Raw genomic sequence first — 15,177 nt, 5'->3', positions numbered from 1 at the left:
TCCAAGACGTATCCAAACCTTCTAAAAAAAAATAAAAATGAAGAGGTGAGTTTAGACACAGCCCTGCTGTCATTTCATCAGCAACTGGTTCATCCGTGGTGGAGATGACAGTGACAAACCATGCTCACTCGCAAGGAAGAGAATGGGGAAATTCACGTTAGTTGATCGATGGTTTATCACACCCTGCCTTTTTTTCAGCGACCGAAGCCTGTATTTTGTTTATGAGGCAGGAGCTGCCAAAACATGTCAAAAATCATTTGTGACTGACTGGTGTACCATGATCCGTGTCCATCAACTGAAACAAAACAGGGTGGCGTATTTTTTAAAAAGTGTTACACATATATATGTATTTTTAAACAAGCCCTTTGCTGTAGCTGTAGTGACTGATGGTGGGAAGCTAATACCTAAGGAGGAGGTGAGTTCTGCTTCCGTGACCAGTTCAGTCTGCACATTCGGGGAGCAATTTAAGAGGCTCCCGTCTGTTGGGTGTATTGTTTGCCCCGAGTCCTGAGGAATTCATTTAAGAATATAATCAGCCTTGTTAAAAAAATACAACTTCAAGTTTTGTTTGACTGAATTGTTTTTCAAACTGTTTTAGGTTTTTTGTTACGATCTTTAGTTCATGAATCAAAACGTAAACTGTGTAATTACTTCAAAGGAGACCACATATAACACAATTAGAGAAGACATAAATATGGTCATAGTCTTAGATAAATAAAAAAATTCATATGGAATTTACAAAAGCTTTCAACACAAGCTGTTCTCGTTAAAGCTGGGGACAGCAACAAAAGACTTTGCTCAGCATTTCTGAAATCTCCATATGTTGAGTCTGATTTTCAGCTGATAATTCCTCCAGCCTTTGTTTTTCCAAGTGCAATTTTTCTTTCACAAATGATGACACCCGTATTCCTGTCCTACAGTCACAGGCTGTATGCAGACCTGTAGCTATGTAACTCAATAATTATACATGATTTAGATCAGATATCAGGAAGAAATTCTTTCCTGTGAGGGTGGTGAGGCACTGGAACAGGTTGCCCAGAGAAGCTGTGGCTGCCCCATCCCTGGAGGGGTTCAAGGCCAGGCTGGATGGGGCTTTGAGCAACCTGGTCTGGTGGGAGGTGTCCCTGCCCATGGCAGGGGGTTGGAACTGGATGATCTTTGAGGTCCCTTCCAACCCAAACCATTCTGTGGTTCTATGATTCCATGATATTTAGACAACTTAAGTCGTTGTGAAGCAGAAACCTAAACACTTCATCAGTCAAGAAAAAAGGAATGTATCGGAAGTCCTTTCTGCCAGAGAGGAAGTGGCAGTGAGGAATGTGCTGTGTCAACAGAGACAGAAATGACTCAACCAAATGAAGGAAATTGGTATGGCAGCTCCAGCAGTCGCATTATCAACCCATTGAGATGATCTCTCAGCAACTTGGTTTCTCTAGAGGGAAATTCAGCTTGTTGTTGAATGGTTCTTTCCATTTCCATGAACTGGAGTCCTGAAGGTGGGTTGTGTCTCAGTCCCACACTGCAATAGTGACTGGCGGTCTTCTCTTTGCTCTGCCCTGAACACAAGAACCAAGAGCCTCTGACAATCATTATGTGCTTTGAGCTCTGAGGGAGCTGTAATGTTATAGTCGTTTCCATAGGCTTTATGGTCTCTTACACGATTTTCTATTCACAGCCTAGATTCCCCCCCCCCCCCCCCCCCCCATTCTGCTCCCCTGAGAACGGCACAACAAACTGCTGTGTGTTGAGGTGCAGATAACAAGAAGAGTACATTTTCCTGCCATTTCTTCCCAGCGTGTCAGCTGCCTCATTTTATGCAGCGGAGCTGCAGCAGTTCCACACGGAGGACTTCAGCTGCTTGCAGAGCAAGCTACAGACCGTGCATCTGCGAGCAGGAATGGAAGGAAGGAAGCAGGGGTGGAAGAGCTCCTCTTTTAGTGGCAAAGAGCTGCTACGCCTGGTTGGTGTGCTGTTGAATCATATCCTAAGGCCATCACAACTACCGTTTCCTCCACGGTGTCGCTCCTGTGGCAGTTAGCTTTGTTCCACTGCACTGTTGCTAGTGTGGCTTTTATCCAAAGACAACTGTGTAAAGATAGAAAAATGAGAAAGGGTTTGGGAGTTTTTAAGCTGGCAGAACATGGTGTGCTGACTCTTGTGTAGGTACGCAGAGCTCTGAAGCTCTGAAAAGCTCAGGCACCAGCCGGCAGAACAACCGAAGGTCTAAACCACAAGCTGGACAGACTCGAAGAATAAATTCTAGTTTAATGTTAGGACTGAGAAAAGAAAGCAGGGACAGAAAAATCACTGGGACTGGTGCAACAAACCATTAACCTTTAAGATAGCGCTCAAGGAAACATTAAACTCGCCTACTATGAAAGTGTGGCTACATCTGTTAAGTACTTTGAATAACAGGGATGAAGGTGTTGGAGTTACACTGCTGCCTTTGTTCTATGGTGAAGATGACATGGTGAAGAAAATCAGGAAAAATATTACAAAACTAAATAGAAAAGGGAGCTCAGCTCCAGGCTTCAAGCAGGTGCATGATCCAGGGATAAGTCAGACAAGGAAAGCTTGGGGCTGGCAAGAGTTTGAAACGATAAATGTCCAGGAAAATAGGACTTTGTAAGCAAACACCTGTCATCATCAGAGAAGTTCTGCTATTAGTTTTAAAAGAATATCCACGGAATTCCGTTTCTGGACAAGGAAGGAGGATTTTGGGCCATGCCAGGTACTAATTCCAGTACACAATAATAATAGTTCCTGGCTGTGGCAAGCTGGAAGGAAAGTGATGATTGAAGTTCTGCTGTGTCATTGGGCAAAGGTGATTTTCAGTCTAACACAGTGGCGTGTAAATGTAAAGAAACCCAGCAAAACAGGTATCATTTTTCCTGTGGTTATTAATTTGATGATTTGTTAATTTTTATATAAAGCACAAAAAGTATGCAGTCATGAGAGACAGACCACAAAAGAAATGAGTAAAAATAAAGTACCTTTTAAGTTTGTCAGGAGTCAGATCTACTCCCATTTTCTGCCTATCTTGTGCAAGGTTCTTTGAAAAAGGTTTTCTATTGAAGACAGAAATTAAATGTATGATAAGAGCGCAGTGCTCCAACAAGAGTGAGAGCATCCACGTACTTTTTGGTTAACTAGGAAAGAATAAAACGTCAGAAAACATCCTGCTCTTGCAGAATTGCCTCTATTTTCAGCCTACACCAAATTTCTACACCTCAACAGCCGGAGTAGCTCAATAATACAGGAGCTGACTATGTGCCCAGAACTTTGAGCTTGCTTTTTAAATTACAAACCAGAGCTCATTAGCGCTGCTCTGGGAGCAACCAAGAAATGCCCTTCTCCATCCCCCCAAGCTGTACTGTTGTTTATTGCTATATATCAACATGGTTGGGTTTTCCTGGCCTACACAGGGATATAGATGGAATCTGTGGGCTAAACTACGACGGAGGAGCCTGGTGATCCCAAACTGACCACATCTAAACTACCCTCTTGGCCCGTAACTACGGTTTCAGGATGAGCTGCCTGGTGTTTCATGGTTGGCCAGGTGGTTCTTGTACTACTGCTCACCCTTTGCTTCTGAGAGAGCCCAAACGGATTGCAGAAGCAACCCGAGGGAAACGCGGCATTCGTTCCGCAACAGGTGATGAGTAACTCCCGCAAGACTCGTCTTCTGTTTCTTGAAATAGAACATGAAAGTTATTAGGCCCTTAATGTGGTAATTTAACTTGAGGCTTAAAATGCTGAAGGAAGAAAGCTACGATTCAGATGTAAAGAACTTTCCAGTGAACTTTGAACTTTCATTAAAAATGAAACCAATATTGACTTGAAATCTTTAGTAAAGTCTCTACTGTCCTTTTGTCCCCCTTCCTCCTCCGCATCTCGGTTTTCTAGGATGTCCCACTCCTGACTGAGGGCATTTGCAGGTGGGTGACCCAGGACCCCGGGTCACAGCTCTGCCGGGCAGCGACTACTGCCCACTGAGCTCGCAGACCTCCTTCCCAGCGGCTAAATGGAACGCAGCCCCTCGCTCCCACCACTTACACACCACGACTGCCACAGACTGCGTCGACGTGGACGTGGCGTGAGCCACAGGGAAGGCTCACCCAAAGACAGCGGCCTGATGAAGAGCTGGGAGAAGCACAGGGGCAGTCACCAACCACTGCCCTGCCAGGCGTTGCCCCCCGGCCATCCGTGCCCGCCTGAGTATAAAAAAGGGGCAGGAGCATCCTCACGGTGCTGCCAGAAAAGGAAACATTTTCCATCTATAATCACTTGAAGTAGAAAATATGCATAGGTAGCTGGGGGGCATCTGTGTGTCCCTAAGAAAGTCAGTTTTTCCACTGAACTTAGAAATTTTAAATGCTTCCGTTCCAGCACTATGAATACTTTAAATCTCCAACTGTGTAAGTATTTAAGCTCCGTTTCCCTTCCTATGTCCCTTCCTTTTGCACAGGAAGAAACAAGCTCTGAGACCATCCTTTACTGGTTTCAGTTAACCAGTCTTCATATTTCAGTTGCTCAATATTTACATTTCTTTCACATCTGTCTTTTTCTGAATATTCCATATAGTAACAGCCAATCCCAGAAAAATTGACCCCAGTAAATTAATGAGAAAAAAGTATTGTTCTGGAATAATACAGACTTTGAATGTTTCAAGAACCTCAGTGCATTTAAAATTCAGATTTATTTCTTAACTTGGTTTAAGTGTCAGTCCTAAAAAGACCTCCTTTTTTTTTTTTATGAGCCATTATTCCCCCCAGAATTATTCAAGCTGTCACAGTAGTTCATTTCACAGTTGGCAAACACAGGAACCAGTGAAATAGGTAAAGTAGGCTTCACTGGCAGTGAAATTCTACTCACTCACAGTAGCTGAGGCTCTTGACCACATTTTGGCGTTGCCTGAAATTTTGATTTCTCTTTATTGTTCTCCCTGCGCTCAAATCTGTTTTAAACACTTTTTTCCTGCTTACAGAGAAGAACGTGCAAAAATATTTGCAACATCGGGATTTGACCTGAATTTTCAGGAAGGATATTAGACTGGTAAATGTATCTTTTTATAAATCCACCTATTACTAAAACTTCACAATAAAAATGAGTAATTTCCAATCAAACAAACACACTCACGGTCTTATGACATCTGCCCTGGCAGATGTGTTGCTGTGGGTTCTTTTCAGCCGACACCTGAACTGAGCTCTTGGCTTCTTTTCTTCCTACAGTGTTTTACATTTGAAGTCCACCTCATACTTGGTTTCTCCATGATACTCATATAATTTAAAGAAAACATACGGAGCTACTCCCAATTCAAACATGCCGGTGAACAGGCCATAGTTTTTATCAAACGACTATCCCAAACAAACACGTCTAAGAACTAATGAAGACATGTCCCAAAATAAAACCAGAAGAATTCAATATGAGAGAATGACTGCTTTCCATCCCCTGCTAATCAACCCTGACAGCTTCCCTGTCGCAGCACTATTCCTTAGGACTCCTCACGTGCTGAAAACCCTGATTAAACACCAGTTAGCCTGTTTGCACCATGTTCTTCTCATCAGTTCCTACAAATACTGCTCATATGCGCTCAGCGGTACCGCCTGTAACAGAAAACCAGCGGGAGCATTCCAAGTTGGAACGTTATCCATTGGTAACCTGCTTGGACCGAGGTCTGAAGAAAGGTGGGTTTGTTCGGTTTGTTCTTTATTTTATTAACACTCGATTGCATTGCTTTTTTTTCTCCCAAGGAAACCAAGGACCCTTTTTTCTCCCAAGGACCTAGATGAAAGCTTTTTTTAGCTTAATGTACGAGAGGATTTAGCGCCTTGCATTTTTTTTGGTGTATGAGTATCACCCCTAACTGTGTTTCTTGTAGATCTTAACTCTTATGGGGGCCTTTGAACCTTTGCTTTGTACTCCGCTGTCTGCATCCTTGTCCCCAAACTCCTCCATTGTGGAACTGTTTGCTTCAGATTTCTGTCAAGTGATCAAGGCTAACACTAGATAATGAGAATTACTATAACGCAGAATATTTGGTGATAAATTATGCGTCCCCAAGATGCTAATGGGAGGGCACAGTGTATCTGTCCCTGGATCCTTCCTTCTCCAGCTGATTCTCTTTCTTTCATCACCGATGCTGCAGCTGCAGCTGAGCAGGCTACAGGGCAAGAAGGGACCATAGAACCACTTTTCCCCAGGGCCCTTTCCCACAAAAAGAGTGGGATTGGGTTCCTCTCTTTATCATATAGCAGGAGCCCGGAGCCAGTAGGCCATTTTCCAATTAAAATTAAATAGCAGCTGTTGACAGTTGCTAGTAGGCTAAATTGGCTCTGTGGGGAATAGCCCATTAGGGCAGTCATCTCGATGGAGAGCTGATAGTGTCTTCCAGGAGCTTCCAGGGCTTCAACCTGCCTTCAGCCCGCACCACAAGTACGTGCTGGAGCGATGTTTGGTGCTGGGACACTCGATGTCATGCCGCCTGGTTCAGACTTTGCTTTTTCCTACCTTGGTGTCACCCTCACTAAAAATTAACCCCAAAGCAGGAGTACAGCTCCGCTGGCTCCGCCGCTCGCCTTTCCCAGGCGGGCTCTTCATCTTCCCCCCGCCTTTGAGCACCATCTCCGCCCCGACCTGAGGGGAAGGGGTTGAGGAAAGATCTGCCCCATCTCTTCTTTAACCCCTTTCGCCGGGCAGGAGGAGGCAGCGGGGGCTGGTGTGTGTCCCCTTCCCACCCGGGGAGCCCCGCTGGCCGGGGCGCCGGTCGCCGCGGGGCCACCTTGGCTGCGTTAGCCGGCCGGGAAGGGTGAGGCTCTGGCAGAGGCTCCAGTTCGGGGAGCCACAGGTAGGCGGCGGCCTGTGTTCCCAGGTTCGTGGAGGCTTTTTTTTTTCCACCCCCCCTCCCCTCTTTCCTCCCCTCTCTCCTCCTCTCTCTTTCCAGCTCTCGCTTTCCGGGTTGGGAGTTCGGTGCCTTCGGAAAAGCGCCCGCAACGGCGCGGGGTTCCCCAGGTGGGGCGGCTCCGGGCTTTTCTCTCTTCTCTTCCCTCCTCCTCCTCCTCTTCCTCCTCCTCCCCCCGCTCTCTGGCTGCTTTTCCTCCTTTGTGGCCGCATCCAGGGCGCTCCAGCCCCCCCTCCACCCCCCCTCCCACGCTTCCTCCTTCCTTCCCCCCCTCCCCAATCTCCACTTCGGGGGGAGAAAACCGGGCTCTTTCCTGTCTCCCGGCCGCAGGGCAGCGCCGCCCCGGGCTCTCCCCGCGCCCGCCGTGCGGCGGCGGCCCCGTTCCCCTCTTCTCCCCTCCCCTCCGCTTCCCTTCCCTCCTTCTCTCCCTCCCTCTCTCCCTCCCTCTCCTCCTCCCGCCTCCCGGGGCCGCTCCCGCACATGGGAGCCGTGCGGGGCTCCCCCTCCGCCCAGCCGGCGGCGGCAGCGGCGGTTCCCCCCCGGCTCCGGAGCTCGTAGCCCGGCCGCCCTCCCGCCCCCGATTCATTTGTTGTTGTTCTCTCTCCCTCCCTCTCCCTCTCTCTCCCTCCCTCTCTCTCCTCTCTCTCCTCTCTTTCCTCTTTCTGAACTTTTGTCACCGCTGCGCAGATGAAGACTTTTTGCGCCGGGGACGCCTAGTTTGTTCTCCCCCCGTCCCCAGCCCCGCCACCTCCTTGCCCTGCGCTGCCCTCCTTGCCCCCCCGGCCGCGATGCCGTTCCCCCTGCGGACCCTGGAGCCCCTGAAGCTGTGCAGGTTGGAGGAGGCCGGCGGGGACGGCGCGGAGCGGGGCGGCCCGGCGCCGGGGGACCACGCCGGGGCGGCGGAGGGGGGAGGCGGGCGCCGCCGGGGTTCGGTGCCGCTCTTCGGGGCGCTGGAACAAGTCAGCTCGTACGCCCTGGTGTCGCTGCTGATGCAGCTCTCCGACCTCTCCCGCTGCGCCGGCGACATCTTCGGCGGGATCCTCAGCGAGGCGGACTCCCTCTGCCACCGCAACGCCCGGCTCCAGCGCCGCCTCGGCGCCCTGGAAGCGCTCCTCGCCCGCCTCGACCACCGCAAAGTCAAGATCCGTGAGTGGCCACCCTTCCCCCTCGGCTGCCAGCCCGGGACGGTGGCGGGTGGTTGGGGGGGGGGGACGGGGACGGGGGACACCGGTCGGGGGGCGCCCGCCCGGTGGCGGGGCGGTTTGGGCGGCAGGCTGGCTTTATATATTTATTTAAATGAAAAAGAGAAGGAAGAGGGGAAACTTAAGCGTCCCCCTCTCGCCCTTCCCGCGTTCAGGTGGCCCCGCCGGTGCTCGTCCCCATCCTGTTCCGTCCCGCCGGCTCCCGGCGCTGGCCGCCGGCCTGGCTGTGAGGGGGGGGCTGTGAGGGGGGGGGGGGCAGGTGTCGGCGTGGGGGGGTCGGTGACTGCTGGCGTTTTCCCAGTGTCTCCGTCTGGGTAAGGAATGTAATTCAGCGGGGAGAGGGTGTCGGCAGCGGGGTGACAAGGCGGGGGGGTGGCAGGGGGGTGGCTGGCTGTCAGCGCTTCCAGCGCTGAGGGAGGGGGGGGGGCGTTTCAGCTGGGAGACAGCGCGGTGACCCCCGGGGAGGGCTGAGGTGGGTTGGGGGGTGTGTGTGTGTGTGTTTCTGTGGGGTTTGCGGCAGACTCGGGATCCGCCGGGCTTCTGACAGTTCAGCCCACACGCCTGATTAATTCTTTTGTAACGTGCATGGGAAGACCTCTGTAAACAGAAACCTGGATACGCTTCCCAGCGGGGTTTGCATCTCTGGGTGCTCCTGAGCTTCTGCTCTCCCTGCGGAACCGATCCCGGGGTTGTATTTTCACCTTCTTGCGGAGCGCAAGGCAACCAAGATCCAGATTTGGCTTGGGATTCCGAAGTAGTGGCAGTACGGGGAGGTTCTTGCTAAGTTTCTTTCCGAGCCTGTAAAATGGCTCAGAAGCGCCTCATTGTACAGCTACAGCGCTATAGGAAAAGTGTTTTTTTCCCGAGCTTGGTCCAAGCTTTGGAGAAAGGATCCCGTCAAAATTCTATCTGCTACAAGGAATTTCATTCCTGTGTGTGTCCTAGCTCCCCACAGAGCGAGTGAAAGATGCCTTGCAACATCAGCTGAGCTTTCTCAATGTGTTGGAAACATTCAGGAATCCGAAGAGCTGTGTTGCAACTTCTGGGGCAGCTGTAGAAGGTATATGCCTAAATAGGATCGCTGCTCCCACGCCACCGGTAGTTTGATTTTACATGGAAGTAGAAGGCCCGCTTTGCATGCGGCATAGTGACAAACAAAATTGATAAGGAAGGCCTCTCACAGATGAGATTCAAAGAGTATCAACCCTCTACAGGTAACTTACCTATTTCATTGCAGAATTATTCCTTATGGTGTACTTCCCAAGGAGGAAACCATTGCCACCCTTACCAAAGGGCTGCTTCTGTGGTTTCTGAGTGTTAGGTTCAAGCTTTATGGTAACCAGTGTGACTTTTTTGGTGCTTTGTAACTGGTTGACAAACTTAAGGAGCTTTTCTTCCTCACCAAGGCAGGTAGATCCTTTTTCTGCCAGTAGAGGTTGGTTAGTTTGGCATGGCGTGGTGCACTCGGACTGGAAATGAGAATGGGGACGACAACGACGACGATGATGATGATTATTACCAGGGATACTTGCAGAATGGTGGTACATTACATTGATGGCCCCAATAGGAAGCAGTATTTATTTATCTCTGTTTTAAATAGGGAGCTAATTATTACCGTACACTGATGCAACACATCTAAAGGGAAGGGTGAAATGAGGCTAGTGCTGCGCTGTGCAAGCCCTGAAATTTTACATGTGTCAGACTGTATATTAGTTACTGTATTCTCTCTTGGTCATCATTGTGCACAAGTTATATGTTTATGACTTAATTTTTTTTTATTACAACTCAGTTCCTTGAGCCTAAGCCTGTTATTGCTTTTAATTTGATGATCTTTGTTCTTGTCATTGCAATTCCCCAAACTGGACGCGGTTCTTATGCTTGGCTTTCTCCATTCGGTTTTAAATTCTTTGGTAAGTGGCGTCTCAGCTATCAAATTTAATTTTGCTACTTAACAGCTGCATTGCTGCTTGTTAATATTTACTTTTCAAAGATCTCATTCATTAAAGTGGATGAGAATTAATGATGATTTCTTTCTAATACTTTTTTTTTTTTTTTAAATTGTATGAGATACAGCCTTTTTTTGTAAAGGAAGATTATTTTATTTGCCTATAGGTCGCAAGGAATTGCTGTGTAGGATGAGCATATTGACATGAAGTTGCACAAAAAGATGTGTCAATTCTCTCCTTTTATGCTTTCTACGTATTGTAATCTGGCCCAGGAGATGGGATGATCAGTTGTAGTTAGCATCATGAACATTTCTATAATGCATTAAAGGGAAATATCTGCAAAACAAAGAGAATGGTTTAATAATGCTGGCTTTGTTGGGGAACAATGACAAGGGGGATTTTTGCCTTCCCATTTTTGAAGATACAGAAGCTCCGCGGATAAAGCTGTTTGCCGGTGTGGGACTGTAAGAACAACAACGAAAGTAAACAAATTTAATTGCTTTCCCACTTACTAGATTCTTATTGCTCATAAACCTTTTCTTATGGGGAAAATACTGTAAACTCTTGTATCTCTTGTGGTGCACGGGCAAGAAGCAGCGCGACGTTGTATCCGATGACTTAAGTATTTTGCTGTGGCTTTCAGGATGAGGGGACAGGACACTGTACACCTGCTTTTCAAATCATGGGTGATTTCTGCTCGAATAAATGGCTTTTGTTCTCCTTGTGAGGCCCAGACAATAATTTCCTCTTGGAACCAAAGGTCCCAGGGTGACTTTAGTGATCCCAGTGTGAACTTGGGTCTTTTTAGGCTGGAGAAGAGAAGGCTGAGGGGGGGATCTGATCACCGCCTATAAATACTGAAAGGGTGGGTGTCAAGAGGATGGGGCCAGTCTTTTTCAGTGGTGCCCAGTGACAGGACAAGAGGAAATGGACACAAACTTGAACATAAGAAGTTCCATCTCAACATGAGGAGGAACTTCTTTCCTTGGAGGATGGCAGAGCCCTGGAACAGGCTGCCCAGAGAGGTGGTGGAGTCTCTGTCTCTGGAGAGACATTCATTAGCTGCCTGGACATGTTCCTGTGCAACCTGCTCTAGGTGGACCTGCTTTGGCAGGGAGGGTTGAACTAGATGATCTCCAGAGGTCCCTACCAACCCCGTATCATTCTGTGATTCTGAGATCTTGTATGGGAAGGACCAGAAGAGGACTAGCAACCTTCAAATCTGGGTCGCAACCACTTTTTGGGGTGTAGCTGCAGACTGGCAGCTGGTGCAAGCTACGCAACGTATGTCCCTGGTGCTTGGGAAAGTACATACTTTGAAATTGCAAGGGTTTTTTTTTTATTGGTGTACTGTTGTCATTTTGTTTCGAAGAAAAGTTTCCATGTAGTATCCTTCAGATAGCAGGAGTCCCTCGGTGCTTGTTCCTTGCTGAGCACGGGGTGCGAGGGAGGGACAGCAGGCATAACAAAGCTCTTTGTCTCCAGCTAGTCATTCTTTGCGGTCATGGACCCTGCTTGCTCCTCTGGCTTTACCATGTGTGTGTAGGATCCGTATGCCCCCAGATACACATATTGGAGCATTAATAGGTAAATATATCTTGGGCGGTCTCTGCCGCTTCTCTTCTGTGTTATGCTCTTTGGTATCCTGTGGCAAATGCATCGCTTCAAGTACATCCGTTCCTTGCACCTCACGTCAAAGAACTTTCTGATGTGACAAACTGGTCTGTGGACGTGCCGTCTCGCAGTAGGTGCTGCGTCTTTGCGACCCTTACAAGGGGGAAAACTCCCTCATCTACCAAGGGCTGGCTGGACTTCTGCCGTGCCCTCCAACTGGGAGGCCTCCTTTCCAGGGGTCTTGTACTGGTGGGCCATGCGCACTCGGAAAGTTCCATTTCGTATCCACTTCAGGATGTTGAAGGTAGCTCTCTGTTGTGTGTAATCTTAGCCATGGTTGGTTTTTCCAACGTTTGCCACTGATGCTGGGGTTCACTGGAATGGTTTGTCTCCCTCTGGTTTGTTTTGGCTGTCTTAAACTTTCCACTTAGGGTGGTGGAGATGCTTCTCTTTATGTCCCCCAACTAGGAAACTTGTGCGTGACTATTTCAATACAAGCATATTTTTAAGGTCATTTAGTCAAATGCTTTCCTGCCATGTGCTTGAGCTTTGCATGATGAGCAGGGTGTTGTGCCATAAGAAGGGACATCAAAATGCGATGAGACACGTCTCTATGGGGCCGGTGACTGGTTTATAACTCATTGTGGTGGGAGGCACTAATTGCTCAAGGTGCTTTATAAAACTCAAGGGTAATATGCAGTACTTGTGACCTTAGTTTAACTGCACCAGCCACGTCTAGAGAATTAATTAGATTCAGTACTCTTTTCTCTTTTTTTTTTTTTTTAAACAGTCTTTCATCAGGTTTTCATTAAGCTTGTGTGTGTGTTGCTGTTTTGCGTGGTGTTTTATTATATGTTTCCAGGATCCAGCTGCTGTAATATGTTTTACACCATGGAACTTGCCTAACTGCTTTTCATCTTTTAGCAGTGTGCATCTGTTGCTGTGACCCTAGCATTAGGTGAGGTAGTTTTCATCACTTTCAGTTCTTCAGCGGCAGGGTAAGTGAGGATGAGTGAGGACAACTCTCTTTGAAGTGATCGGAGCTCATCATGATGGCGGCAGAGAAATCTTGAGTGAATTACAAGGCCGGCTCTTGGGAAATGCTATGAGGCCTTAAACAGTCATTGTTTTTATGGGGCATAAAGAAGGACCTTTTCTCCATTAATATTTGTCTTCTCCCATCTGCAGATACTTATGCAAAAATTCATATTGCTGTTCTTGCCTGCGAATCCTAATGGTTTGGCAGACTGGAAGGCTGTCCCTTCCACCTTCTATCCTATTTACTTTTAGTCTTTCTGAAGAGATGTTTTGAGAGAAATGCTGGGAGGTTAACCTAATGACAACTTCTGGTTGGGTTTCTCCAGTAGTAGGATGGGGTTTGGGCAGTTGTACCTCCTATTCCAACAAGAAGAAACTGATCCTGTGGGAGGGAGGAAATGCTACCTCCTAATTAGTGTTGTTGTTGTTGTTTAAAGTCCTTCAGTGTTTGGTTTTAAAGGCACAGCATAATCATCTGATGTTCATGCAGAACGTGTATACATATGTATGTATGGGGGTTTTTTTTCCAAGTTTAAGCACATTAATTAAGAGAGCTGGGGGGATGGAGAGTATGGCTTTCTATTTGTCTGCATGATGGACGGACAATCCAGTTTACATTTCATCTCCTGCTATTTTGTTTAGTAAGTATTTTCCACTCTTTGTGTGCAAGGCAGTGCTGGAGCACATTTCCTGCTTTAGCCGAACAGGAAGCTTTATTCAGCTTATTCCTAGGGAAACCCCTCCTCCATCCCTAGCCACCAAAAAGTGAGCATTATCCAAGACAGTATCAGCAGTAGGCAGGAGATAACAGGGTGACTGACTTTCTGGGCTTTCTGTAGGTTTTGGTGTAAGGAAAGAGTGTGTGAGACAATCTGTCATCTTGTAAGAACAAGAAGAAACCTTCTTCAGGGAAAAAAAACCCAACCCCAACCCAACCAAAACTTCCTTCCTCCTCCCCCAACAAAAAACCCAAACAAACCCCAAAACTAACCACCAAACCCGTGGTGTGCTGTTGAGGAAGCTTTGGTGAGAAAGAACTGATTTTTAAGGGGAAAAAAAAACCTGTTCTGACAGAATTTGGGAGCTGCACTTCGGCTACGATGCTCTACAGATGCTTCAGGTGACCGCGTGCAATGGTACTTTTCTTCTCTCTGTTGCTGTGTAATAGGAAGATTCAGCAGCAAAGTTCAAACTGTGTTAAATAGTTAATTGCCAAGTTCCCTTAGGAAAAAAAAAAAAAGGTATTTTCTCTTTTACCCTGTTGTAATTATTCAGATTGCTTCTGAGCAGCAATATAACTCTTGTTTTATTTAGCTAGGGCAAGACTAATTATCTGTGGAAATTCAACCTGATCCAAAGGAGATTTCGTTTGAAATAAGCAGGAAGAAAGTCTTGAGTCCGCAGAAGGTTTCCCATGGGGACGGTGGGCCAAGTCGCTGTCCTGCTGGGTGGCAGAGCTCCAGCTGAATTCAGTTTGATGAGGGCTTGGCTTGCTGTTTTGAAAACAGTTGACACGCTTTGGCTGAAATTTAGAGCTGCTTTGTACACTGCTCAGGACCTATTATACGCCACCTATGAAGGTTGATTTCCGTAGGTCTTATGATTGGCTTGATCATTCAGGAAAACGGTGTTTAGGGGAGGTAGTTAATGAATTAAACATACTTGTATTTAGTTGTTTTTAATTAGGATCTATTTTGGAGGTTCCTAGATATTTTAGGATACAATAAAATGTCCTCAGAAGCTTCTCTTCCTATTAGTATTGGCACAGTCTCAGCTTGGTTGAGTGCAAGCTACTAATCTTGGTCTTGTGGGCTTCCCTCCTAAGCTGCTAATACGGAGTTCCTGCAGAAGAGGCATTTTTTGGGTGAACCTATTAACAAACATAAAACAACGCAGTGGAAAGCCACTGAAATTCCTCAAAACCTCCGTCCTGGAATTTAAACCAGCCTTTAACCTGAGGAGAGTCAGATGAGGCTTTCAAGGGGGATGGGGAGCAGATTATCCCACAGGTGCTTAGTGATTCCTGCAACTTCCTCCAAGTGCTTTGATGCCCACTTCCATCAGCCATGGGATGCTGCCATTAACGTTGCCAAGGCCAGATTCATTATGGTAATTCCTGGCCTTTTTTTCCATATTTCTGAATGAAGAGGGGGGGATTTCCCTTTCCTCCTCATCTTTCTTTTCCCTCTCCCTACGTGTCCAAATAAACGATAGGATAAATGAGGACATGTGCTTTGATTCCTGTTACCAGGAGCGCTCGTGCACCGCAAACAGAAAGGGAGATTGAGAAACAGAAGGAATTAAAAAATGCCCATCGAAGCCTTGGCAATTATGCAAAGTCCCGGTTTCTTTTGTAGTCGTAAACTAGCTATCAGCAGGCGAGATCAAAGCTGTCCACCCTGACAGTTAACAAGATCAATTAAACGTGGTAATTAAATGTTGTTCTTGGCTGTAGGTTTGATAGGAAACCTGCTGG

At 47.3% G+C, this 15,177-nt stretch overlaps 1 protein-coding gene across 1 annotated transcript in view; it reads left to right on the top strand.

Annotated features, from left to right (window-relative positions):
• Positions 1–7,689: 7,689 nt before the first annotated feature.
• NHSL1 (NHS like 1) overlaps positions 7,690–15,177 on the top strand; it is a 192,665-nt gene continuing 185,177 nt past the window's right edge. Inside the window, exon 1 of the mRNA XM_074168281.1 lies at positions 7,690–8,047. Within this exon, the coding sequence (XP_074024382.1) occupies positions 7,690–8,047 (358 nt within the window). The remainder of the gene's footprint in view (positions 8,048–15,177) is intronic.

This window comes from Numenius arquata, chromosome 2 (genome assembly GCF_964106895.1).
Source record: "Numenius arquata chromosome 2, bNumArq3.hap1.1, whole genome shotgun sequence".
Taxonomy (NCBI): domain Eukaryota; kingdom Metazoa; phylum Chordata; class Aves; order Charadriiformes; family Scolopacidae; genus Numenius; species Numenius arquata.
The sequence above is the reverse complement of the archived record's forward strand: the minus strand, read 5'-3'. Positions and strand labels throughout refer to the sequence as shown.